Source organism: Antennarius striatus, chromosome 16 (genome assembly GCF_040054535.1).
Source record: "Antennarius striatus isolate MH-2024 chromosome 16, ASM4005453v1, whole genome shotgun sequence".
NCBI lineage: Eukaryota > Metazoa > Chordata > Actinopteri > Lophiiformes > Antennariidae > Antennarius > Antennarius striatus.
The window spans coordinates 17,711,448-17,739,395 of NC_090791.1; the positions used below are offsets into that span (position 1 = coordinate 17,711,448).

At 43.0% G+C, this 27,948-nt stretch overlaps 1 protein-coding gene across 3 annotated transcripts in view; it reads right to left on the reverse strand.

Moving 5' to 3' along the window:
- The window catches only part of plppr2a (phospholipid phosphatase related 2a), a 54,242-nt gene extending 32,796 nt beyond the window's left edge, over positions 1–21,446 (reverse strand). For all 3 annotated transcript variants that reach the window (XM_068336948.1, XM_068336950.1, XM_068336949.1), the window contains exons 1-2: positions 21,317–21,446; positions 13,301–13,416 (exon numbers count right to left, since the gene is read on the reverse strand). In XM_068336948.1, coding sequence (XP_068193049.1) covers positions 13,301–13,369 — 69 coding nt within the window. In that variant the 5' untranslated portion in view covers positions 13,370–13,416; positions 21,317–21,446. The remainder of the gene's footprint in view (positions 1–13,300; positions 13,417–21,316) is intronic.
- Between the last annotated feature and the right edge of the window lie 6,502 nt (positions 21,447–27,948).

Sequence of the window (27,948 nt, forward strand, 5' to 3'; positions counted from 1 at the left end):
ATGACGTTTTATTTTGGTATCACAAAGAATCCACCTTTGTTGGAATCAGGGTGGTGTTGGATGCTACACCTCTTCTGTTTGGTTCTGTATGGGTAGATCTCTACAGTAGAAGGAACAACCAGAGAGCGCTAACATGGGTTAGCCACATCTGTCAGGCTGTTAATCTCTTCTTCTTTTTTTTCATTAGTTCCTCTGGAGTTCCAGTCGTACCCCTGGATACCATTAAAACCATGTTGTTTGAAAGAGCAGTTTTGTGTTTCACGGAGGAAGATGGACGGTGATGCACAGGGGTCCATCTTCCGACACATGCTGTCCATTACGAAGCCTGTCTTCAAAACACACTTCACTGCATCAACGCAACATCACAGGGGTCCTGGGGGAGCAGGAGACCCCCAGAGAATGGAAGAAGGAAGAAGAGGATTGGAAAAAAACAGAAGAAGAGAGGTTCAAAAGGGCAGAAGAAGAAGAAGAAGGTGGGGGAAGGACAAGGAAGGAAAGAATAGACAAGAATGCGATTCAAAGAAAGAGGAGGTGATAGAAGTAGAGAATTTTACACTGCGGCGTAGAAATTAAAGGGGTGTTGAAGAGGAGTAAAACTCATCAGTCCTCTTATACATATTCTTCTCAGCCGCTGAATTAACTCGTGTTTCAGCTTTTCTAATTTTCACGCCTTCTGTGACGACTTAGATTCACTTTACAAATTAACAAGATTAAGTTATAAATCCAAAAGATACTCTCATAGCAGCATCTCAAAAACACCATCAGTTACTGACGGCAGTGTTTCTGGTTTCCTCTGTCAAATGTTTTAGAAGACCTTGTTGGATCTTGATAGACTGTGACCCTGTGTTGTTTTATAGTGACTTGTTTCCACAACCAGCTTCCTGAAGCCAGAATCCTCCTACAGACATCCCTTTGCCAACACAACCACCAACCCCACCCACACTTACCTCCCACACATCCCCATCCTCCACGTCTCTTCTCTACCTTTCATTAAACAAGAAAAAAAAAGAAAAGAAATCCCAGACACAATTTCAAAACCAGGAAGATATCTGTCATCCTAATATGGGTTATTTTGTGTGAACTGGACGTGACAGGCAGTCAGCGCTAATTAAAGCTTCACAGCAGGAGTTGGAACAGCACAGTAGTCTGGGCTGATCTCTAATCAGTCTTTCTAAATAGAACAGAGGCTCCCCGCTGAAACTGGGACTGAAAAGACTGGGAGACAGAAGCAAAATAAAACTTCTGAATTAGCCCCACGGGGCTCCAAACATCTGACTCTGGCTATGAAGACATTACCAGCTTCATTATTCAACCTTGTGGGTTTTTTTTCTCAAATGAGATTGGGCTATCTTTACAGTTCATACTTGTGATTACTGCTCGTCACAAGCAGTAACCATTGAACACAACACGACTACAGAACACTCACAGCCTGAGCACTTCTCGGCATGCAGACTGCAGGGCTGTGGATCAAACCGCTGACCTTCTGATATGCTGATGACCACGCTATACCACTGAGCCACAGCCATGTGTGTGTGTGTGTGGGTGTGTGTGTGTGTGTGTGTGTGCAAGAAGCCACATGACCTCTGATCTGACTGTTCTCATTCATGTCACATATCCAGAAAGCAGAGATCAAACACCACGTATTGAAAATGACATAGTTCTGATTTGAGGAGATCAGATGTTGAGGTAAAAATATAATTGTTCTACTCTATCATCAACTGGAACAGAGTGGGACTCAAACAAATACATCCGCCACCCAACCGGTCAAGGCGGACGGCCGCCCAAAAGAGTTTGGGTCCTGCCTGGAGTTTCTTCCTCAATGAGGGAGTTTTTCCCCGCCACTATCGCTTATGCTTGTTCTGGAGGGTTCAGTTGGGTTTCTCTGTCTGTTAAAGCGCTTTGGAATGTCTGTTGCCATGATTAAGCGCTATATAAATGAAACTTGATTGATTGATTGATTGATTGGTTGATTGATTGATTGATTGATTGATTGATTGATTGATTGATTGATTGATTGATTGATTGATTGATTGATTGATTGATTGATTGATTGATTGATTGATTGATTGATTGATACACATTTGTGGTCCTGTTAGTTTTGTTAGCAAGATTCCTCGAGAGTCAATCTCATATTCCCCACCAGGGTCTGGATTTCCAATTCATGCTCAGGCTTTCCTTCAGGCGGGGGCGGTGAATTTGTTGGGATGCAGTGGATTCATGAGGGTGACGTGGATTCATGAGGGTGACGTGGATTCATGGGGGTGACGTGGATTCATGGGGGTGCGGTGGATTCGTGGCTCTGGACCACCTGAAGACGGGCCTGTGAGCCTGAATGGATTGGGGACCGTCTCTCACATACCGTCAGTTGGGATGTCACCCCCCACCACCGCCACCTCCGTGGGGTTTGTTGCCCGCATCAAACACATTATTTACCCCACGTCTCTTTTTAACATTCATCATTGCTCCCTGTTGAGATGTTGCTTAAATTATGACAAATAGCTGCATTAAAATAATAATGTTTGGAGCTGGCTTGTGCATCCAATATATATTCATACTTTGACAGAGGGGAACATGATAAATAGACTTTTTAAGAAGAATAAATGGCTTGCACCAGAACAGCACCCGGAGACGTTTGACAGTTGTTTGCACATTTCTGAGAATGAGAGAGAGCAAAGGAGATTTTATTGTCTATAAAAGTTTCGATGAAATACTTAAGAGGGAGAAAAGTGGAGGAAGGGGAGCTGGAATGAAAAAGTGGCAGAATCAACGGTGCACTCAAAGAGATGTTCTGGTCCTAGGAATAGATGAAAGAAGAGAAAGAGGACGGAGAGGGAGAGGTGTTCAAGGAGCAACAGGGTGGGAGGATGATGGTAGCAGGGTGAGATGGGGTGAGGAAGGATGACAGATAGCTGCTTGGTGAGTGTTGTCCTGTTTGCTTCCAGCAGCGACTCTCTGAGGAGGCAAAGGGAGAACAGACGGGGACAGACAGAGCAGAGGGAAAGAGGGAGACCCGGAACAATGAGTAGAGAGATGAGGCGATGAGAGGAACATACGCTAGTCGTCCTGGTTCTCCACACCGTTTCACGGCCATCGTGTGCGCCGATGAGCCAGCGTAACAACAAAACTCCGGGACCGATAGTGGGTTGCGTCTCTGTATGTCTTCGTTGCGGTCAGATACCAACCCCTGCAGCGCATACAGCTCCATAGGGAAACCCCGCGCATGCACATTAAAGAGATCACACTGGAGCTGATGAGCTATTACTGTCCTCTACCTCCGGCTCCTGTGTGTGTGTGTGGGGTTTGTATGACTGGTGTCACTGATGGGTAACACACAGCAGCAGGTAAAAGAGCATGAGCGGTTATTTATTTAGTAAAGACAAAGGATGTGTTTGCTTCTGTCTGGAAACTACATACAAAATTTCCTTCATAATTTTAACATTTACCTCTACCAATGAAGTTAAACTGTGTTTTCATCAGTGTTTGTTTGTTTGTTTGTTAGTTTGTTTGTTGAATGGAGGTATTTCTGTAAACTTGAATGTGACACATAAGAGAAAATCAGATTTTTGTGCTTATCTGAATAATTTTTCTGTTATCTTTAAGGACTTTTTTTAAAATCTTACATGAAAACCGCTGACCTCAACTATTTTCTCTCGACAAAAACATTAGACTGGGATGCTTGCAATGTTTCAGTGAAGCATCAGGTCACGCTCACACAGGGATGGACGGAGTCTTTCATCCATACACGACTTATTTGTGCACAGTTTCTTAAAGCTGATCGATTCAGATCAAATGAAGATGCATTACCGGAAATCCCTGGAAGCAGAGTTGCTATTTTTCAGCCCAGACACACCTAATGTGTGTGTCCAAAAACCCTGAAGTGAACACACCCCTAGATAATTTACGAGGTAGATTATCATAAACTCTACTTTTACCACTGTTGCTGTTGAGACTGTGGGTTTAGCGTCTAATCCAGCATCAGTGAACCAAATGTGGGTGGTATGGTGGGGCACCGAGTAGTGCCTTTGCCTCATGGCAAAGAGGTTCTAGGATCAATTCCCTTCTGTATGGAGTTTGTATGCTCTCCTCGTGTCTACTCTACTCTACTCTGTGTGGGTTCTCTCTGGGGTCTCCCCTGTCCTCCCACCTCCAGTAACATTCAGCGTAGGTGAACTGATTAGACCGTCGGTATGAGTGTGTTCGTTAGTGTTTCATGTGGATGAGTTGGCGATGCATTTGGGGTGTTCCCCGCCCCTCGTCCGTAGCCAGCTGGAATAAGCTCCAATAGATCCATAACCTGCAAGGTGGAAGAGCAGTTGAAGAAGAGACGACTATGGACGTCTCATGACATGGATGGATGGATGGATGGATGGATGGATGGATGGATGGATGGATGGATGGATGGATGGATGGATGGATGGATGGATGGATGGATGGGTGGGTGGGTGGGTGGGTGGGTGGGCCATGACTATTTTGTTAATGATTTGAGGAAGGACATTATGCTACTTAATGAAGAGGGTGGATACTACTGCACTACTAGTTCGTGTAAAGGATAATGAATTTCACAATGAAATTATCTGAATTTGTTCAGTTTATTCCATGCAAGCAGCTGCAGCGCCATTTAGGTGCAAGTCTTAAGTCAGTCTTGTTCTAGTCTGTGCAATATGAACTAAAAACATCAGCAGATGTTTCAGGGAACGGAACCAAGACTGGTGAGAATGGCATTAGATTTATAAATACATGGGTAGAGCTGATTTTGAGACCATTCGAGACCAATTAAACATAAAAAACATAACTGATTATAAATTTATGAATTAAATAAGTAAGTACGACATTATCCAGCAGATCGGCAGTCTTTTAAAATCACACATAAAAATATCAAGGACAGAATCACGTCAAGCATCTGCCCATTGACTGTCTGGAGCCTTGAACTCCGTTAGGGTCACCAAAGTTTAAAGATTTAAAGTCTCAGCTCAGACTGCAAATTAATCCTAGAACCAGGAGCAGAATACCGAAGACTTATTTTCAAGGTCGGTTCAGACATTGGGAACATTAAAATGTAAGAAGTCCTGAGAACAGGGTGGTGATTTGAATCCAAAGAATGATGGTCTTCTATGCACACTCTTTCTAGCGCTGTTTTAAACATCAGGTGTGTCAGCAGTATTTGTAGCCAGAGTAATACATATATTGATTGGCACATGTTTAAAGGGCCATGTCATATTGAAAATACAATTTTTACCAGCTGTAATACCTGGTGGTACGCTATAACATAATACAATGTAATATTATAATATAATATAAGATTACGATAGAATATAATATGTTGCTTGATAGTATAACTACAGTTTTGTGTGTTTCACAGCTGATCACAGGTGTCATGGAGTCCACTGAGTCACTAGAGGTCAACAAAACAAATAGACTTTAAATAAGTCCTGTTGAAACAGAAGCAGACATCATCTGAATATTTCTACAGCTTTCACATTTGAGCCCCTTTACAACAATTTCAACTTTTAACCGATACAGAAATAAACACAAAGCTAAATGTTGCTAACAGACACTGTCGATCCAGATGATGTCATTCAGTTGCAGTAAATTGCACTGGCGTCAGATTACAGCATTATCATGTAAGGAGACATCAAAACAAGATGTTTGCAGTTGAAAGACTAAAGTTGTGGTGATTCATTAGAACAATCTAAAATAATCCATCGCAGCTTTCATCAGTGCAGGTTTGGTTGCATGTCATCCTAATTTCCCTTCGGGGATTAATACAATTCATTAAAAAAATTTATGCATGATGGATCTGCTCTCTGATCAACTAAACAAACACACCAAACTGGTCATTTTCATGATGTAGAAGATTCTGCTTGTTACATCTGTTTATTTTGATAGACAGCATGCGTTTTTTATTTGACTTGTTATTTTGAATTTGAAGATGTGTCTACATTGACCCAGTGTCTGTGTAGGGAGGGTCTTGTTTCTGCAGAGGCTTCCTGTCATAGGTGTGAAAATACGAACATATCACCCGCTGCTGAACACAGTGGTCTATTTATAAAGACAGAGGAGGTAGCCAGAGAAAGAGTGATGCCTTCTTTTTTGTAATCACTGCATGTTGCTCAGGTGTTAATGAGGCTTGTAAGACTTTGTGTGACACTAATGAGAAACATTCTTCTTTTCTTCCCTGTCAACATGAATTAAGTGAGAAAAATAAGCAATGAAAAAAACTTGGTGAAGGTTTTGTCATAACTCCCACATCAGGTTCACACGTGAAACAGTCCACAGTTTGCAGGAGCTTCAGCTGCGTGACAGCAGTGCCCTCTGGTGGACGGATCGTTCCACCCGTCACTGCTCCACGCTGAGACACGTTCACGCTGCACAAATATAATCTTACACAGAATAAAGACACTGCAGGAGGCTGCAATAGAAAACTAAAGCAACAACACAGATTTCACCACTGATCTTCATTTGTATCACAATCATTCATTCATTCATTCATTCATTCATTCATTCATTCATTCATTCATTCATTCAGGTAAACCAGGTTGCTCCAAATCTCTCTTTGTTCAAACAAAAAAAGATAATTTACTTTATACAATTATAATTCTGGTTTTATTTGTATACCTAAGTTCTTGATAAATAATTCTAAATGATTATTTAGCCTGTGGAGTTTGATAGGTTTATTATTCCTGTATAATATTTAAAATTTAAAATGTAAATTTAGACTTGTGGTTTTTTTCCAGTGAATCTCATTTGAAAGTTAAAATTACGAGTTCTCATCATACAGCAGCAGAAGGCAGAAGTAGAATTCCATAATTATGATCCCTGCTAACTCCTTCCCCTTCATAATTACTATACAGCCCTAATGAGACCGTACTATGAATGCCCAAATTGCATGACAACATTGGTCATAAAAATAGTAAATGTCCACATCTGCAGCTGTCGTAGAAAAGCCAAGTGATAAAATTGTGGTGTAAATGGAGCAGCATTTTAATACAGGACAGAAAGTGACAGCACACAGTGTATCGTGAGAGAGGCTGCACCCCACAAGATAGACAGAAAGGTTGTAAAAAGTATTTACATCAGCGGAATGGAGTTTTATGTTTGCCTCTTCACTGGTCTGGATAAATGCTTAATCAGAGGCTCTTCACAGTAAACAGCTGCATTATTCAGTACACGGATTAACCAATTTACTTGTGTGTCCCAAGATGACACAGAAAGATTGCATTAAGGGTGTAGAAAGAGCGTTTATCCAGACAGCATATAGAAAACCATCAATGGATCGTTATTTAAAATATGCCAGATGTATGAGATGGCATCAGCAGCAGAGTTAAAGAACATGGTTGGATTGCTGGAGAGATGATGATGTTAATGAAAGCTGATGTTGATCAGTGCTGTGTGAATGGCTGGGTAAATTGACAGAAAAAAAAAAAAAAAAAGGATCACTACCGATGGAAATGACTGTTGTCGTGGGGATCAAAATGGAGGGAACAGAACAGACTCATAGAACAAGATGGCTGACTGAGAAGTATTTACAGAAAAGGTTGTGACTTGTGATTAGGGCAGAGAGGATGAGAAGATTCAGAAGAAAGAGAGCAGAGATGAAGAATGAGTCCGGCTGATTGGTTTCCATGGGAACTGCTTGATGAGGTGTGGGGCTAAATAAAAGAGCGGGGTCTCCTGGCCTCGTAAGGATAAGTGTCACTGCTTTCATATATTAAATTTTGAGGGTGAGGAAACACAGCTCTCTTCATCACTGACCAAATATATTACTCTAATTTAAATAGTTTAGACGATCAACAATGGATTCACATCCATCTATTAATTTAATAGATTTAACAGAACCTGACAACACAAGCTAGCTGAAATATGATTGGATAAAAACTCTACCATAATATGCAGCACTAGAAGCAAGGCAACCAAATGAACAAAATGTGATGTGAAGTGAAAAGAATACGTGGACTAATTTTATTTATCAAAACAAATTTAATTTACTTTTCTGAGTATGTTCAGTCTAGCAGAGAAGACCTGTCTGGCCCTGATGGTCCATCTCCGCTAACTACACATTTAACAGATTCTACTAGATGACAGCATGGTGTCAGTCTTTTCACCTGACTCTCAGCTTGAATACAAAGGAGTGTAGTTGGCAGCCAGCAGCTACTCGCTAACTTTCACTTCATCCGCTTCTGTTCCTGGTTCAGAGGGGTGTCTGGCTAAAAGTCTTTTCATCTTACATGAATATATTATTAGTTCCCTGACGCTAAGCCTCACACCGAGGGTCAGGGACACAGGAGGCCTGTGGTTAAACAAAACGCCACAGGCTTAGGGCTGCTTTAGGTAGACTGAAAAGAAATGCATTTTTGGTCATATTTTCTAAAACTCAGTTTTCTTTCTTTACATGACAGCGGTCCCAACTACTACTGATGGGCTGGGCTGCTTAGGAGGCTGTGACGGAGAAATGTATGAATGGCGTATGGAAAAACTGTCAAGCGTTACGTGAACTCTTCTGCTGGATTTGAAAGTGACGAAGAACTTGATCAGATTCGGGAGAAAATAGTGAAACTGGCAAAAAACCTCTCCTTGGAGAACTCACGAATGATCGCGCTGTAAGAAGAACTGATCGCGCTGGAAGAAGAAAGAGTGGAAGAAGAAGAGAGAAGAGAAGCAGAGAAAGAAGAGGAGGAAACAGAAAAAATGTTCACCACCAAAGGCTTGTCAGAAGGCTTTTCCCTGTTAAATAAACTCCGTGCACACTTTGAAGAAATGGACATAGAACATAGAAACATTTGCAAGGATTGAACGGATGGCAAACGACGCTTTCCGTCCATATCGTGAAATTTATGAGGAGAAAAAGAAACAAACAATTCAGACAAAGCTCACAATGATAATGAAAAGATCGTCTCCCGCTCCCACCAACCCACACCCTGCCCCAGCTGACGATCCGGACGACCCCCAGCCAAGCACCAGCGCTGCTGGATTTAATTTTTACTTAAGAGTCGATTTACGACCAAGTCGAGTTACGACCGATCTGTCGGGACCAATCGCGGTCGTAAGTCGACGACTACCTGTATAATCCTACGCGAAACAATATGACTGCTATATCCCAATCCACAGTCCAAATATTATTTGTAGAAGTCCTCTCTGGCTGAACTTTAACGACTAATCAGAGCTGGAGGGCGTGTCTGATAGGGTGTGGAGGAGCTTTGAATGCAGAACAGGAAGTCAGCATGAAGGGTGGGGACAGTACTTGGAAGAACCACTCTTTCAAACTTTCAAGCGAAGACCCCATTCACACACACAACATTTTTGCTGAAAACCAACACTGTATGTTGTTCCTTTGGGTTTATCAAAGATTCTGCTTTTACACCATATCTTCTTTCTTCTTTTCCTTTCGTCTTTTCCCTTCAGGGGTCGCCACATTGAGTCAATTGCCTCTATCTAACCCTGTCGTCTGCATCCTCTTCTCTCACACCAACTACATTCAGGTCCTCTTTCACTACATCCATAAACCTCCAATTTGGTCTTCCTCTAGGCCTCCGGTGTTTTCAAATAACTTCAATTTGGCCAGCGTTCTCAAAAAGCTGCGTTTTAATCCCGGAGATCTGCATTGTAGTGTGGACGGAAGGCATAACCTAGCGTTTTCAAAAAGATCCAGCACTGTGTGGACATGGCCAAAGTCTGGCCTCTAAGACTTTATCTCCAAAACCTCTTACATGTGCTGTCCCTCTGATGTACTCATTCCTGATCCTATCCATCCTGGTCACTCCCAGAGAGAACCTCAGCATCTTCATCTCTGCTACCTCCAGCTCTGTCTCCTGTCTTTTCCTCAGTGACACTGTCTCTAGACCAAACAATTCTGCATTTACACCACATAATGTTCATTTAAGGCTGGTAGAAACTTGTATGTACCAAGCAGGACTGTTGTCTTCACCTTGGGTGGACATGTGATTAATCTGCTCAGGTGGCATTTTGAAAAGTTGAAAACGATATTGTCATGGAAATAAATGATCAAAACGCAACCAAAGGGTTCTGTTTCCAGAGGAGGCTGCTGCGGTGTCAACAAACCTGACAGGCTGCCCTCTTCTCAGTCGATTAGTTTTTATTTAACTCATAAAAAAATTCAGTTTCATGAGTCAACTCTCCCAGCATGGACAGGGACAACAGACGAGAGCCTATAACCATGAAAGGCCTTTCACTCATATCCACGGCCGTGACTGCATAACCTCCTCTAGCAGAGATTACACAGAAAGCCCTGGGAGGAACACTGAATCCTTCTCACTGCAGTGTTGACAGCACTCACAATTAAACCCTTTCCAATCAATACTAGTAATCTGCTTTAAGGTAGAAGAGAGTGTTAATGGCTCCAGGCAAGAACCTCTCGGAACCCTTTAGAGCCTGAATCAGAGTCAGGGTGGGGATGGGGGTTTGGGGGGACTGCTGGTTTGTGACTTTGATTCTTGTTAGCAGACTGGGAACTAGTCCAGGGTGTTTCTGTGTGGATGGATGCTTGGATGTCTGCAGCAAGTGTGTGTGTGTGTGTGTGTGTGTGTGTGTGTGTGTGTGTGTGTGTGTGTGTGTGTGTGTGTGTGTGTGTGTGTGTGTGTGTGTGTGTGTGTGTGTGTGTGTGTGTGTGTGTGTGTGTGTGTGTGTGTGTGTGTAGATAGTGTTCAGCTCACTAGACCTGATGGACTAGAGAAATCAGCCTACCTTATTTATCTGGATGACAGCAGCTGGAGCCGTAAAGAACAGTAAAGAATATTCAGAAGAACCAGCCGCTCCAAATACTGACAAAACGCTTAATGGTTGTTTTCACCCCACCAATTTCATCACTGCAGTTTGAGAAGAGGTGACGCATCAGTGCTTCAAGGTATACGCCTAAAAGGTGGTTCTCTAAGCATAATTCATAATACCTTACATTTTCATCTTTCCATCATAGTACTTCAGTGAAGATGAAGACGTACATGAAGATTGGGGAAAGATATACAGAAAATTGATGGCTGTGTGAAAGAAAGGGAGTAACTTTTAACACTAGAGAGAGAGGGGGGGGGGATCCCTGGGATGTTGCGGTCTGCTTAGCAACAGCATCAGCAATGAGATCAAGTCCAAACCCAGTTCATGCTGTGACTGATTGGTCTGACTCCATCTGACATCTGCGTGGGTCTGGCTGACAGATGATAAAACACAACATGTCTCTGTGTACAGTAAGTTATCCTGTACAACTAACCTTACAACATGTCCACTCTCCAAAAAATGATTTGTATCTAGACAAAAGAAACGACTTATGGTGACACTCCAGCAGTTTAACGCTCTTGTTTCTACGTGCAGCCTGATGATGTAATGAGCAATGATGGATGCTAAAGTAATATGTGCAGCACAACATTTTACAGCAACATTAAAAAATACATTTAGCCTCACACAATGCATCCATTCACCATAATGATAACTAATATTAATGAGTCTTGCATTGTTGTGGTGCTCAGAGTAATCCAGAGGATATAGAGGAGACAGCACACACGTCCATCACAGAACAATTGTTTTGTTTGTTTATTTAGTTGTTGGGGTTTTTTTGGGTTAGCGTATTGTTAATGATTCCTTCTCAGTTTAAAAGACAAAATATTCCGTCTATATGTTAAGGTAACCACTAATATGATTTTATCTTCATGGTACTGGGTAGACCACCTTTACGCTGCCACACAAAAACATGGGTTTCCTTTACTTCCATAAATAAGCGTAGACTATAGATATCAGTTACCTCAACTGATCAATAGCAGAATCTATAAACAGGAAGTCTTTCCTCTACGTTTTCCTGAAATCCATGAGCAATGGTTTAAAACCCCGCGGGGGGGTTTCTGAGGTTGACCCATCACCCATTGAGTGAGCAGAATCAACTAGAGAGCAGTCGGTCATCCCTGCTTTAATACAGTATGTGTCCACAACTCAGGTACTAGACAGCTACAGCTGGTTATAGGTGGTCATAGCTAGTTATATGTGGTTATAGCTAGTTGTAGGTGGTCATAGCTAGTTATATGTGGTTATAGCTAGTTGTAGATGGTCATAGCTAGTTATAGCTCATTATAGGTGGTGAGAGCTAGTTATAGGTGGTCATAGCTAGTTATAGCTAGTTATAGGTGGTTATAGCTAGTTGTAGCATACACACACTCTCTCTCTCCTCACTTCTTCCCTGAAGGGTTTCGTATCTCATAAGTGGGGTTAATTTTATATATTCTCTCTCTCTCTCTCTCTCTCTCTCCCTCCCTCCCTCCCTCCCTCCCTCTCTCTCTCTCTCTCTCTCTCTCTCTCTCTCTCTCCTTACTTCTTCCCTGAAGGGTTTCGTATCTCATAAGTGGGGTTCATTTTATATATTCACGCTTGTTGACCAGGTTCTAATCTTTGCATGGATGGATGGATGGATGGATGGATGGATGAATGGATGGATGGATGAATGGATGGATGGATGGAGGGAGGGAGGGAGGGAAAGAGAGGGTTGATGTTCAGTGAGCTTCTGGACTGCTTGGTTTGTCTAATTCAATCGTGGGTTGTCTGATTACCTCACCAGTTCTTGCTTTTTTCCACCTCAGTGATCATCTGGAGAAGGTCCAGAAGCGTCCATTACGCTCTGTGCCAGCCATCCGACTGCTCTGATAAACAATGTGGTTCATTTGTTTGTTTCCTAAAGCACTGTTTGTCACAGAAAATGAACTGCAGCTCCAAAGCCTACACTACAGCTGCTGAAAACCCACTCCATGACCTGTGTCTGGGTTGTGACATCACAACCACTTCAATGAATAATGCAGTTAACACTAAACAACGGTAGTTAACACGGGCCCAGCTGCTCTGGTCCTGGACCAGGACATGATGAGGGACACAGACGGACTGACAACACCAACTACTGCCACTATTCAGCATGAAATATTTACTGATAATGGTTAGAGCGTTGAAATTTGAGCAAACAGGGGATGGGTCAGGGGTAAAAGGGGGCGGGGGTTGTCAGAAGTTCAGGCAATCCCACAGATACCTTAGTGAACAGGAACAGAGATTTGATCAAGACCAACCCCATCCACAAACACCTGGAGGCTCTCCACGCAAATGACATCACATCAAATAGATGATGTGTTTTATGTTTCAAGTAGCACTAATGTAATATAACAACAACAACAACAACAACAACAACAATAATAATAATAATAATAATGGATTAGATTTATATAGCGCTTTTCTGGACACACTCAAAGTCGCTTACATTGGATCCATTATTCATTCACTCCTCATTCATACTTATCTGAAAACTGGGTTGGTTTGAGGATCTTACCTCCACAAACAGGAAACAGGGGACGATGGAGCTGCTGCTCTTCACGCCTGACTTCTCTTCCACGGCCATCTCTCCGTCTCTGTGAACGGCTCTCAGTCCTGCTCTTTGTCCGTGTCCTGAAGGAAGACAGTGAATCATGTCAGTCCATCTGAGCTCAAATCCCCAAATCCAATCAACGCAAATGGTTTGATTCAGCACGGGCCTTCCCATGACGTCTGAGCTGTCTGCAAAACAGATGCCATTTATTTTATTACACACCTTTAAATGTTTATATGCTACATCCATGAATATTGAACACTTGGCGCTGTGGGCCACGTACATTTTACAGCTTAGTTTAGAGTCATGGAGGACAGAGTGGGTGTGTAGTGATGTCATTATTCTTTCATCGTTACCCCCTCCTCACCAAATAATCATGTTTTATCAAAGCCCACAACTCAGGAGTGAGCGCTATCGGCAAAGAAAAATGATAATGTTTTAAACAAATCATATCATCACAGAATAAAACCAACGACACAGCCAGTGATGCTCAGTGCAGCGCAGCAGAACTGATGTTTCCATGAACTCATGAATGCAGTCAGTAAGGCGGCATTGACCTGCCTATGCAGGCATTATGTTGAAGCAGCGTCAAAATGAAAAGAAGGGAAAAACTCTGGCTTACTCAGAGAACTGTACAAACAACATTATGGCATGTTAATACAAGCAGCTGCACACCTTATAATTTGCCGTGCTATACAGTAGTAGGTTGGGGCAGAGGTCGTCTATAGGACCTACAGGTTGAACGTGTAGGTTTAGCATTGCAGTCAGCTGCTGTGTTCCCCTGTGACGGGGGCTTGAACACAACACAAGAGGTCGTCTATAATTGATACCCGAAGTTGGACAGACCAATCACTGTACAGCGTGTGGTGTTCACTGAAGAGAATCTCTATCAACATCCTCAAAGCAAATACTGCATCTCTAGTACTCTTGAAGAGAAACATGGTGAATATACAAAATACAGCCATTTAAATAATTTATGTTCCTCTATAGAACTGAAACAGAACACCCTGTGGTCAAAAATCTGAGAACAAACGTCTCATTTTGGATTTTGATGCCTCCAAGCTGTTCAAGGTGGGATTTCAAAATAATTCTGCCCTAACTCCTCATATACGGTGGGTTGCTATCAAACCCAGATGACTGATTAGTGAGCGGCACTTGGCCAATACTCCGAAGGTTTCTGCATTGTGGATTTTTAACAGGATTGCATGACATGTTCTGGAGGGCAGCAAATGCAGTGTTGGGCTGTTGGTACTGCAGCGTTACCAAGGGGCTGTTCTGTTACCATGGAGCTGTTGTGTTACCATGGTGCTATTGTGTTACCATGGTGCTGTTGTGTTACCATGATGCCGTTTTTACCATGGTGTTGCTGTGTTACCATGGTGCTGTTGTATTATCATGATGCTGCTGTTACCATGGTGCTGTTGTGTTACCACGGTGCTGATCTAGGTGATCTAGCTGACATAGCATTTATCATCTGTCATCTCTGTGTGACTACAGGGTGCCTGAGGATCAAAGCTGATATTTTTTGTTTCAGAATGTGTTCAAAAACTCACAGTCTGACTGAATTTGAGTCCACACCACTCTGGAGTAATGAGTCATGTTTAGAGCTCTACACCAATGCTAGAGAAGAGTTTTTTCATAGGTCAGGTTAGAAATTCACCAGGATGTCACTAAAGTATTGAACATTGAACAGCATGGATCCAGTGCTATGAGTGATGTTTTCCGCAACTGCTATTGGCAGACCAGAGTAAAACAAGAGGTCCGTTAGTGTGAAAAAGTGCTCAAGGACTTTACAAAAAGGGTGACGTCCAAGCCTGAACAAGTTGTGAAGTGGAAATAAAAGATTGGAGGTAGTTAAGCAGCAGCACGCACAACAGTGTTGTGTTGGAGGGGTGTTCTCTATCTGTGATGGATCGGCCTGGTCAGTCCCCTCATTTTGATGTACTGTACTGGTGCAAATCAAGGCAAACTGGTTGGTAGGAAATCTGGGGCCACCAAAAAGTCATGGGGATGAATCAGAAATCGATTAAAAGGCACTGGTGCGGAATTCTGAAAAAGGTTTTCACTGGGAAAGCTGGGTGCTACTAGGAGAGGTGGGTGCTGTTGGGAGTAGTGGGTGCTACTGGGAGAGAAAAAGCCCCTGGGTGAATAAAGTCCTGATTCTGCTGTGATCAGAAACGTTCACCAGCAGAGCTCGGAGATCATTTTGTACTTTTTGGATTAAATGTTTCGTTCCCTGTTCCTAACCAGTAAGAAATGAACCACAGTTTGAAGACTGTGAGGAAAATTATCAGTCTCTGGTGAATGCAGAGGTCAGACAGAAGTTAATGGATCACACACAGTTGATCATACATGAGGGTGTCTGCAATTGATATGACTAATAGATATATACCCTTAAAGCTAAATGATGAAAATCCACTTGGCTTTCTTGTGAACATGAGTGTAATTTATGAGATTGTCTACGTGGGTTCTCTTCAGTTTCTTCCTCCCACCTCTAGTAACATGTAGCTTAAGTGAATCATCACTTCCAAATTGTCTGTAGGTGTGACTGTGTGCATGAGTGTTGTTTGTCTTTCATGTGGGCCTGCGGTGCACTGGCGTCACGCTCAGAGTGTCCCCTGCCTCTCGCCTGGAGGCAGGGGACAGCTGGAATAGAATCCAATGACCCATAAAAGTGGAAGAAGCTGGTGAGAAGACGAATGAATGACTGAATGTCCAAGACACTGAAATCTTGCATGAAATGTGAAACAGAAAATCTTGTCAAGCTGTGAGCTTGTGTATTTTATTTTCTACCTGTTTCCACTAGTTTGCAGGTATTGCATTGAAGTTGTAGTTTCAATTAACAAAGAGCCATGAAATTGATCAATACCATCATCCAACACCTCTCCAGAAAATGAGTGAGCTTATTTCAGCTTATTTCTTGACAACAGTGTGCGTCAGTGTAATTCTGTTTAAACTGACAGAATTAAGAACGACGAGGACTTAAACTCTCTGCTACGAGGACAAAGGAGAGAACTGCCAGCGGAGTGTTCAGTTTGATCCCTGTTGGGAAAAGAAAATAGGAGAACTCGGTTTTTTATACATCACTGAGCTGCAAACACAAACTGTTTCTTCAGAGGCTTGACATGGGTCGCGGTTGGACAGGTTGGACAGGCATTAAACATACCCACACTATTCAGAGACACACTATTCAGAGAAGACAGGAGAGAAGAGAAACGAAGAAAGATTTTCTTGCTTCAGAGTTGTCAGTGGACCTCCATTTGGCTGCTGGATGGTGGGTTATGTGTTCTGGAGCTTTCTTCAAACCTAATTCTCTCTACCAGAGTAAAATAGGCTTGGGAAATGAATAAGGCATGAAGTCAAGCTCTCAGAAGCCCACAGAACATCACCATGTGCCAACCAGACTTTCTTCTTTGAATCTGTGTGGACCTGGGAGACTTGTCCAAAAAAAATGTCAGGGTCAACCAGCAGAAGCCCCAGGTAATGGAAAACAACAGGAGATAAAGAAAGGAATCCTTCCTGTTTCTCCTCCACAGGAGGTGAATGGGACGTGTGACTGTGTGCTTCGTTCCCTCAGTGGGAGGAAACTCACGGACGCTCACAGAGACCCGACCACTGGCTGAAGAGGTTGAGGTATGAGCTGTGACCCGGTGGTGGACGATATCCTGAAGCAGAGACGACTCTGAGGATGATGAGTTGGACACCATCTCACAGAGAAATGGAAATTACAGAGCTTGTTACTGTCTTTGTAGTCTCTGCAGACTTATGAGCTGTCCCACGCACATTTGGTACAAGTTCATTTTTCGCAGAAGGCTTCTCTGAGTGTTGATCTAAGTGACAAGTTTTCTGCTTAATGAGCATGAGAAAATCTGTCCAGTTATCAGCAGAAGACCGGGAAACCGACAGAGAGGCTTTGTTAAGACTGGAATCAGATTCCTGTTATGTATTTTGAATTGGAAAGTAATCGTGTTGCTTTACGACTAAAGTATCTGAAGACTTGATACTTTTGTTTTGGTAATCAGAACATTTTTTGTGGAGATTTGTTCAAATAAATCAAAAGCCTTCACACACAGGCTTATCATGTCTATCATTTAAAGCTGTTATCATAGTTTTAAAGTAAAGACAGGGTACCCAGGTCATAGCTGTTACTTAATGAATCTACAAAGGATTATAATCACCCAAAACTGTTGGCTTAATAGCAAGTTACAAAAGTGAGCTGGACTTTTATAAAATAAAATGAAATGAATTAAAATTCATTATAAAATGAATTGTGTAATTATTGGCCACTGATACACAGAATATGTGTTGCCACATTTGTTTCAAAGTATAAAAGAGACAAATTCACTCAAAAAAGCTAACAAAATTAACAATTAGCAAAGGATACCAAACAGGTATTCAGTGGAAGAAGGCATTGCAGTCACCAAAATAAAAAATTACAAAGAGGAAGATCACACAAAACAACAGGAAGAAGATCCATGAAGCAGAAATGTTGCAGATCATGAATGTGACTCCTCTGAGTCAAAGAGGGGAAACGAGACACAGGTGAGACCAGTCATGGTGGGTCACTGAGTCACACAGGTGTAACAAGAACACAGGTGAGCAAGAAACAGAACACAAAGAACAGCAAGACTGAGCACCATTATCAGGTACAGGTAGTGATGTGACGTTCCATATCGGGGCTTCGAAGATTGTGCCGAGTAGGGGAGGGGGCGTTTCCTTGAAGCACGTATTGAGGCTTGCTTCATTTAGGGGAGGAACTGAAAAAGATGACGTCTGAAGTCTCGCTACACGGCTGATACCACCTGACTGACTCAGGAAGTGGTACGGAGTTTGCCGTGGGTTTTGACAGCAATATAAACTCATCAGTGGGCGGCATGGTGGCACAGCGGGTAGCGCTGTCGCCGCACAGCAAGGCAGTTCCGGGTTTGCATCCCGCTATTTGCAGAGTTTGCATGATGTCCCTGTGTATATACATCTCCCCACCTACAGTATATATTTGGATAAGCTCACTTGAAAAAGTCTAACGCTGTCACCAACTCCACCCACTACCTGTCAATCAAGCACCCAACTAATCACAGCGCATCTGCCAGAAGGAATCACGTGAACAATGTGGCGTAAGGCGTCTGCTATGTTAGGAGAAGAAATACTATACATGGACTTCCCAGTTAACATAATTTCAGAGTGTCATAACTGTTCCAACAATTTTTATGTTTTTGAGCAGAAAGTCCAAACAGCAGGAACGAGACAGAAAACGGCAACGAATTCTGGAACAGTCTGTCCGGCTGTGGTTTCCGTTTGGAATGGAAAAATCGATGTAGTATCAAAAATGCTCCTTAGGCATCTGACAAGAACGGTCTTTAAGTAACTACATACAGTTCTGTTCATGTAGTCAGCTAACGGAAGTATCACTTCTCTAATTTTTTTTCCACTTGCTCTTTTGACAGGTGCCTTTTCCTTTAACGTTAGCTCCTTTCCCAATCTCACCATTAGTTAGCTTTCTTTCTCCAGTCAGCCTGCTAACATTCATCTACGGCTTTGCAATGCCCGCCCAGTGCAATCCATGATTTACCAACACGAAGTCGTTGATTTTTGACTACCTTGGGTGCACTTGGTTTATAGTACCAATACATTTGTTTTCATATGTTTGGTATGAAGTCTGATATTATTGTTTTATCGTGGAATTTCCACGGGTTCCCGATAGTACATATATATTCTCATACATTTTGTCAATTAATTATTTGGTCATACATTTTTTTTGTAGTATATGGTCATTTCCGAGAGCCAAAACAGAATGTCAGAATGGATCACACATGAAGACACAACAATTTCCTCTAATTGTATCAAAGACCAGCAGGTGGTTTCATGTTCACATGAAGCATAGGTACAGGTGAGATTCACCTGCTAAACAGGAAGGAAGGAAAATGTAAGGAGGCACATGAGAAAAGTTTCAAAATAAAACACAACATGATCCACTCAACTTTCAAGCACCACAGTTATGATGAGATAGATAGATAGATAGATAGATAGATAGATAGACAGACAGACAGACAGACAGACAGACAGACAGACAGACAGACAGACAGACAGACAGACAGACAGACAGACAGACAGACGCGTGCGTGCGTGCGTGCGTGCGTGCGTGCGTGCGTGCGTGCGTGCGTGCGTGCGTGCGTGCGTGCGTGCGTGCGTGCGTGCGTACGTACATACATACATACATACATACATACATACATAATTCGATCCATTAAATGTATGTGTTCATAATCAGGACGTCCCGTCCCAACAGCTGAAGGTTGAGCGTCCATCTCTGGACAGGTGACTCTATCGTTTGTGTGTGTCAGTAAGTCATTATGTTCACACTAAACACACATTGTTCTGCTTTTGGCAGACATTTGCTCACCTCCAGATCTAAGTCTAGTCAGGGAGAGGAACTGATGACTGTTACTGAAAAAAATATGTTACTAGGCAACCTGTATCTGGCAAATGCTGTGATGCTGTGTGTGTATTTATTATTAACTGCATGAAAAAAAGAGACAGTCCAGCTGTTATTGATCTGATTAGTTGGGCCAAGGGAAAAGGGGCTTAATCTGATAATCCATCCATCAATCACAGGAAGCCTAAACAACCTGTCCACACAGACAGTGATGGGTGTATAGACCCACAGCTGAGAAAATAATGACCAGAAGCACAAAGAGAATAGAAAAACACAGACACACAGACGCACACATCATGACAATCAGAATAAAAACATTAGGGAACAGAAATCAAAATGGTGAAGATGAGAGGAGTTCCACTGGGGAATGTTACATTGGTATCATCTCTCTCTCTCTCTCTCTCTCTCTCTCTCTCTCTCTCTCTCTCTCTCACACACACACACACACACACACACACACACACACACACACACACACACACACACACACACACACACACACACACACACACACACATAGAGCAGGACATTTGAATATTCTGCTGCACAGAGGACTAAAGCGATGGAGACCCAGGCAGCCATATGTCCTCTCTGTGTCTGCAGTCCACCGACCTGCCCGAGGACATACAGGGCACACGCGTGTGCATGTCAGCTTGTGCATGCACCATACACACCAGCTCATTGGACACAGTGGTCTGGCTCGTACTTGATGTTACTGCCCTTTCTGCCTTGCCAAGCGGTATATTAGCATGCATTCTTCTATCCATGAATGTACATTTGTGCAGCATCATCAGTGGAGCAGTAAAGCACCATCTCTTCTATTTCTGTGTGTCACATGCAGGTACATAACTCTTCCATTATCTAAAGGCTCAATACTTGCACTGCAGAGCATTTGTCATTGTGGAGCATAGATGGGAATAGTCTCCTACCTGCAGCCCTACACCGTCCCTGTCGATCTGAGCACAGCCTCACATCCCTCACTTCTCTTTTTTTGTTTTCACGTGTACTGTGTGGCCATTTTGCACTGCCACAGTCACACACGGGTCCAACACTGTATCATACATACATCCTACATGTGGCGCAGGAAGTCCTATTTGCTCTAAAACCTGAGTTGACTAATGTCCCACTCCTCAAGGCATTCCCTCACTACTATTAATAGAGTGAAGGAGGAGAGTAAAGCCATAATAGGATTTACTCAGTGCTGGATAATGAGAGCTTCTGTTTGGGGAATACCAGCACAAAACACAAAATACCACAAAAAGACACTCCCCTCACCATAACTACACACCCACAGACAGACACACACACACACATTGACACACACATACACATACACACACACACACTCTGAAAGATACAGGGAAGCAGTTGCTACACAGAAAACGTCAAACGTGACAACATGACTCCCCCAGGAACACCGGCTGCCCAAACCACATGGACGAATGGAAGCCTGCCATCCATCCATCCATCCATCCATCCATCCATCCGTACATCTATCCATCCATCCGTACATCCATCCATCCATCGGTCCTTCCCTCTCTCCTTACCTCAGATACCTCGTAGCTGGCGGATGCTGTGGCACCAGATTCCTAAGCGATGGCCATGTCAGAGCAGATGATGTTAGAGTGGTGTGAAAATCTCCCTCCACCCAGCTGCCCGTCTCCTCTTCTCTCCCCTCGACTCCCTCCAGTTCCCTCCTGCTCCACAGTGAAGTGTGAGAGACGGCGGCGGCGGCAGCCGTCACACACACGCACACACACACACACAAACACGCACACTCACATACATACACTCTCCTTTTAATTAGCTTGTTCCAACAACCACTGATGGCTAATAAATTGAGTGGCTGGAATTACTTCCTGTGCACCGTGAGGTTCGATGACGAGAAACAGGAGAAGGAGAGAGGGTAAGAACATGTGTGAGATATTGAGAGAGGGAGAGAGGGAGGGAGAGAGAGAGAGAGGGAGAGAGAGAGGGAGAGAGAGAAGCATGTATTATGTGTGTCAGCTCATTTGTATTCAAGCCTGTTTCTCTCTCCATCCCTTCCCTCCTCTTTCCCTTCCCTCACTCTATCCATCCCTCCTTTCCACCTCAACACTCTTCCTTTCCTATCTTCCTCTCCTCCTCTTCATGAATGGACGTAGAGGACATGAACCTGATCCAAACCTCAGAGGATAGAAGAAGAGCTGCCGCAGACACGCGTGTGCATAAGTGTGTGTTTGTGCCTCCCCCCGCTGGGTTAATGACACCAAGCTATTGATCTACCGCTCCTGGATCACTGGTGACATCACGGGTCAGAGCTGGTGACCAGAGACTGGTCAGAGCCAGTGTTGGTTTTAAAGGTGAATGAGAGTCTGGAGCTAAAGAGGAAAACATCTCCAGCCGTGAGGAGAAGTAAAGCAGACAGAACAAGCTATTACAACAATACATCAAGGTCTGCTTTGGAGCTGCTGAGGGGACATCCTGCTGTTTAAAACTCCACTTCTGACACTATTTCTCCATGGGGGGGGTTTGAGGCTGTGTAATACTGGCAGCTGCAGAGAAGACAACTGCCTGAGAAGAACTGATACCGGGTGAGGCTTTCTGGTCAAAGCCAGCAGCAGTCCGGATGATGTCCGGATGAGCATATGAGGATGATGGTGGTCATTGGTCGGCTGATTGTGATGAATCTTAATGATTCGGATGATTATTTAATTCTTTTCTGGTGTCACGAGGATTTTAAGCGAGATTTCAGATCAATTCTGGGTGGATCATCTTTGAATTTGGTTCAGCCGTTCATGTTTCACCTTACGTTTCCATCTATCAGACTTTGGTTTATGACTAAGACCTCCTGAGCCAGTGACATTCCCATCAGCCTCAGCTGGACTTTGTGTCAGTGGTCATGAGTGACTACAGTAAACAGTGAATGAGAGCCACACAAGTGCTACAGCTCTTCATACTTCAATTATCGCTGTGACAAATCTTTGAATGGTGACATTAAGGTTTAGCTGATATTAATGGCTTTATGCTACTAGTCAGACCAGCAGCTATCGTGAGGGAATCTTCAGGAAACCTCCTACAAGAGAGTTTCTTCAGTGGTCTGCCCCGATACCCGGGTCAGAATCCAGACCACTGTGGACCTCCACCATAGCTTCCTCTGACTGATCTCACAATCTCATGCCCTTACATGCCATTTCTACAGCAGAGTGGACAATGCTGACATCACTTCCTGTCTGACTGAGGTGGGATCCAACAGAGGAGGCTATCGTTTCTTTCACTCTTTTTTTCATCTTCGTGGAGACAAGACAATCGTCTCGTCGTCAGCTTTTATCTGAAATTTGTGAATTATGAATGAGTCTATCCCACATGGCTGTGGGCGGGAGGCGGGGTACACCCTGGACGAGTCACCTGGTCATCACAGAACCACACCTACGGAAAATTTAGGCTTTCCCATTCACCTAAGTTGCATGTGTTTGGATATTGGAGGAAGCCAGAGAACCCAGAGAGAACTCATGCAGACAAAGGGAGAACAAGTTAACTGCCCCAGGTGGAATTGAACACCAGACCTTCTTGCTGTGAGGCAATGAGGTCTATTTGCCTGAAAAAATATAAATCTGATCTTGTCTTAACAAGCATCTTTGATCAGAGACAAGCAATCTGACCACTATCCTCCTGCACAGAAACAGGAGGACAGGTAGACTCCTTCAGCTCAGAAGGTTCTGAACAAGTCCAGAGGTTAACCACCAGCATTTCTGTTAGGTGGCCTCCACCAAGCCAACGCTTCATCAATATATCATTACCTCAGAGACATTAGTCGCCACTGGCCTTTTTTATGTGCACACAGCTTCTGACTTATGAATGATAAGAATGAGGCATGGTTGAGGTAGTAGGGCAGTCTCAAAAAAAGAAACCATACAAAAAAGCATAAAAAGAAATCTGCACAGATGGAATGCAAAAATAAGCCCCAAACCTCCTCAGTACATGTAGGGAGGAATTTAATCAAATCTTAATGGTATTTTCAGGGTCTGTCCCTGAAGTCATAACCATTCCCTCTCATCCCCTTCAAATCACAACCTCACTAGGTCACACTCCCCCCTCCTTCGATGCTGAATGTACAGTCCCACCTCATATGGGTCTCAGTGGGATTGTCATGGTGGTGGATGAGATATGGCCCTTGCATCGTGGAAATGAGAAAGCTGCCTGTTATGAGGCCGTTATGGTTTAGAGCACATTGGATCCCCATCCCATGGGACTACTCTCCTCCTAGCCGTATACTCTGTCCATCCCCCATTTGGCTGCTGCATCGTCACACAACAGAAATCCTCCAAACTACACCTTTTCTGATGGGTAGAATACACCGAGAGCAGGCAGGCAGAAGGATGGAGAGAAAGAAAAAGACAGAAAGAGCAAAAGGAAGGAGGATGTCTCTGACAAAGAGGCTGCTCAACGCTGGCTTCGTGAATGTGTCGCTACTACAGAAACTTTGCATGCATAGTAAACACGTCTATCCAATGGGACGTAAGTTATACGAGCTTAACACATTTAGTCACTCATGCACGGCACATTGCCGTAAATGCAGTGAGTGGACTGCATGCATGCAAGGATGCAAGCATCCACGAGACCAAAGCTGGATGCTTTAAATGTAATGTGTACAGTCAGTACATGCCTCGCGTCACTCACTTCAGCACTTCTGCTTCAGTTGAACATCACGTGAATGTTCGGACACGACACATGGCCCACGTGACGAGCCCGAGCTGAGACGCATGAAGAAGCAATCGAAACACTCCATCATCCGTCATCCCCATTCATTAGTGTCACGGTTCGGTGTTGCTGCTCTGCTGTCCCGGGGTGTGGCAGGAGGAGAGGCCGAAGTTTTGGGCGAAGTCTCGTCTCCAAACCTGGACTTGATCAGGCGGATTAGCCTGAGACATTTTAAGCCTGACTCTCTTTTGTTTCTGTGCCAGATTGTTTTGTACCCTTACCCGAACGTCTAGTTTGCTTGACTTTGTGAGTTTTCTTGTTTCCTTCATTTTTCATTGTACTGAATAAACTACGGAAGAAGACTTCTGTACTGTTGTTCTGCACTTCGGTCCAAACCCTGCCTGTCGTGACATTAGAGCCAAATCATTGATTTTCATTGATTCAAAATGATCAGTGGACACCATCATTTTAACATAGATGTTCTTCAAATATGGCCTTCACCTTTTACAACTAATGCCTGCATGAAAAGAATTTCTATTTCCACTATTTGATTCATTTCGTGATATATTTAAACCATGAATACATTCATACAGTTCAGATCACCCTCTGCTTATTTTCCTCTAACACTCTCAACACATGTTGTTCTGATGTCAGCTGATGAATTGACATGTTTTATCCGATTAGTTTAATTAACGTAAAAACAAAAGACCTCATGTTTAATACATGAACAGTTCAAACTGCGTAAAGCAAAACAATGAGAGGAGATCCCAACCTTCAAATCCATTTTCACTGGCTGCAAAGTAACACAACTTATTACCATCACATTTAATTCATGCACAGCTCTCCAAACACAACCCCCATGGTCCACACACACACCCACACACACACACACACACACACACACACACACACACACACACACACACACACACACACACACACACACACACACACACACACACACACACACACACACACACACACACACACACAGCAATGATCTACAGGGGCAATTCATTAATCAGCTCGACAACAAAGGACCACATTCCTACACTATCCCGTCTCCTTTGTCCGGACCTCCATCCCGCTGCAGACACAAAACAAAGCTCTTTCTACAGATGATTCCACTTAGCATCATATATATCTGTAATAACATATTGTTGTACACACAATACTTCCACTCTAGATCTGGGTCTAAGTGTGAATATCTGATTTAAATTTTTAAAAAAAAGAAGAAGCCAAGAACACATGATCTATCCCTGCAGATGGAAAAATCGCCTTAAACAGTAACTGAGTAATATTTAGTAAGTGTTAGATGACTTGTAAAAGTATAGCGAAGCTCAATGAGTTTGAACATTTTCACTTATAAAATATTTAACTTAAGTTTTACAATACTTTGACCGAAAATCAAAATGAAGCTCTGTATGTTAGTGACTTTGTTTCATAACGCTCTCTTATCTGGGTGTTTTATTGTAGAGCTGATCTGCATAGTCTTGCGGTCTCTGGAAATGCCATTACTGTCAAAATATAATGGCATGAGGGCGAGGTTCTGCAAATACGAAGGGGGAAGGGTGGCCACGGCAGGTGTTCTCCTCGTTCACGGTTATTGGAAAATAAATTCCACCTTATCTGATTTGATGTCCTGAGCTGCAGTTGGCTATTATCACCCCCACCCCCTCACGCAGGGCTCCTGCAGACCCGCTATAAACCCCTCAGGCACAGAGGGAAATGATGCATGTCACAGCAAACACACCAGATGGGGTCTTGAAGCAGAGACCACAGAGGCAGAGCAACATTTCATAATGAGATGTAAATAGAGAGCGACTGGGATGGGAACAGAGAGGCTCATTTCAATGGATGGCAGTGCATAGAAATGTAAGTGACAGGTAGCAAACCTGCAGGAAAACCACTGCTTTTTAGGCACAGGAGTGACCATGTGTGTTTTCTCTGACTGCAGCCTATTATTAGAACCACGGCAGACAACTCTAAAGCATTGAGAATTTATATTCTGATGAAAACAGTGAAGTTAAAGTGATTTTTGTTCTGCTCAGCTGTACAGGCTGAATACCACTCATTTTACTCTGTGGTTTACTCTGACAGTTCGTAGACAACATGCGTGTGTGTGCGTGGGGGGGGGGGCTCTCACCCATGCAAGTCATGGAAATCCTCAGTGGTTGAAGGAGAAGCAACTGGGCTTCTATTTAGGGTTTGGAGATGTTTCACCTCCCTGCTAGCTAACAGCTGGGGGGGGGGGGCACTCAGCCGATACCCCAGGCAAATGTCCAGTTACCTAACGAAATAAAAGACTGATAAGATCTTCGAATTAGAAATGATTCCTAAAAAAGACATCTCTACTTTCTTTCTTTGTTTTTGTGCAAATTCAGACGAACCTCATAAGATCTCATAAGGTCTTATAAGATCAATATTTTAATTTAAAGGAACAGGATTTCTAGATTTCTCTCACAAGGTGGAATTTATTCAATGTAATTGATTATTATGAAGACAAATGTAGAAAGGTGATCAGAATTAGTGATGACATCATGTTTTTTCTATGTAATCCAGTTTCTTTCATGTGTTTCTACGTCTGTTGGGTTTTATTTGCCTCTCGATGTAAATTAAAGGCTCCTGTTCCATCAAGACTGATCTTGAAGTCAGAAAAGCATGCAAGGTTGAATAATAAAAATGATTTAATGAGCCCATTTTTTGTTTTTTTTAAATTGTGTTTAACTGCAGTGAGTAAATATAAAATTCAACAGATGTGTGGAAACTCAAATGAAGTACAACTAGAAAGTACTTTACTCAATTACTTCCCACCTCTGAGAAACAGAGTATTGATCTATAAAATGATTTATTCATGAATCTGAGTAAACAGTGATAAAACGTATGTACCTGTTTAGGGTGACATTTCAAGTAAAAGCAGGATTCTTCTGTAAATATTTTTACACTTCTTTTACCTTCCATCATTGCAAGCCAGACTGTTAACACAATCAGTGAATATATTTACCTCATGGGTTAGTGAAAACCAGAAGAGCTCAAAAGAGAGGGAATATAACAGAGGTCAAATCATCCAGTGGACAAAGAGATGTTTACTGACGATTGTAAGACTACTGGAGGATTGTTTATGCGGTCCTCAAAAGGCCTAACATTAGAGAAGAGACACAAGTGAAGTCAAAGTTGTCATTAAGTGACACATAATCAAAAAGAGTCCTGTTCTAAAGCAGGAATGAGTCACATGTGTGTGTCTGTGATGAAATGAATAGTTTCAAAGCCTGTAACTAGAATACCTGTGTATTGATTTGTGTGTGTGCGTGCGTGCGTGCGTGTGTGCGTGCGTGCGTGCGTGTGTGTGTGTGAGTGTGTGTGAGTGTGTCAGTCCTCTCTGTGATTGGCAGAGGGTTGGGGTGTGTTCCTCCTGCTCACTGAGGGACTTTTTAGCACAGAGCAAACAGTAAAACTAACGGCCTTCCTGTTTTGGCATTGGCTGTCTGTTCACTGACAC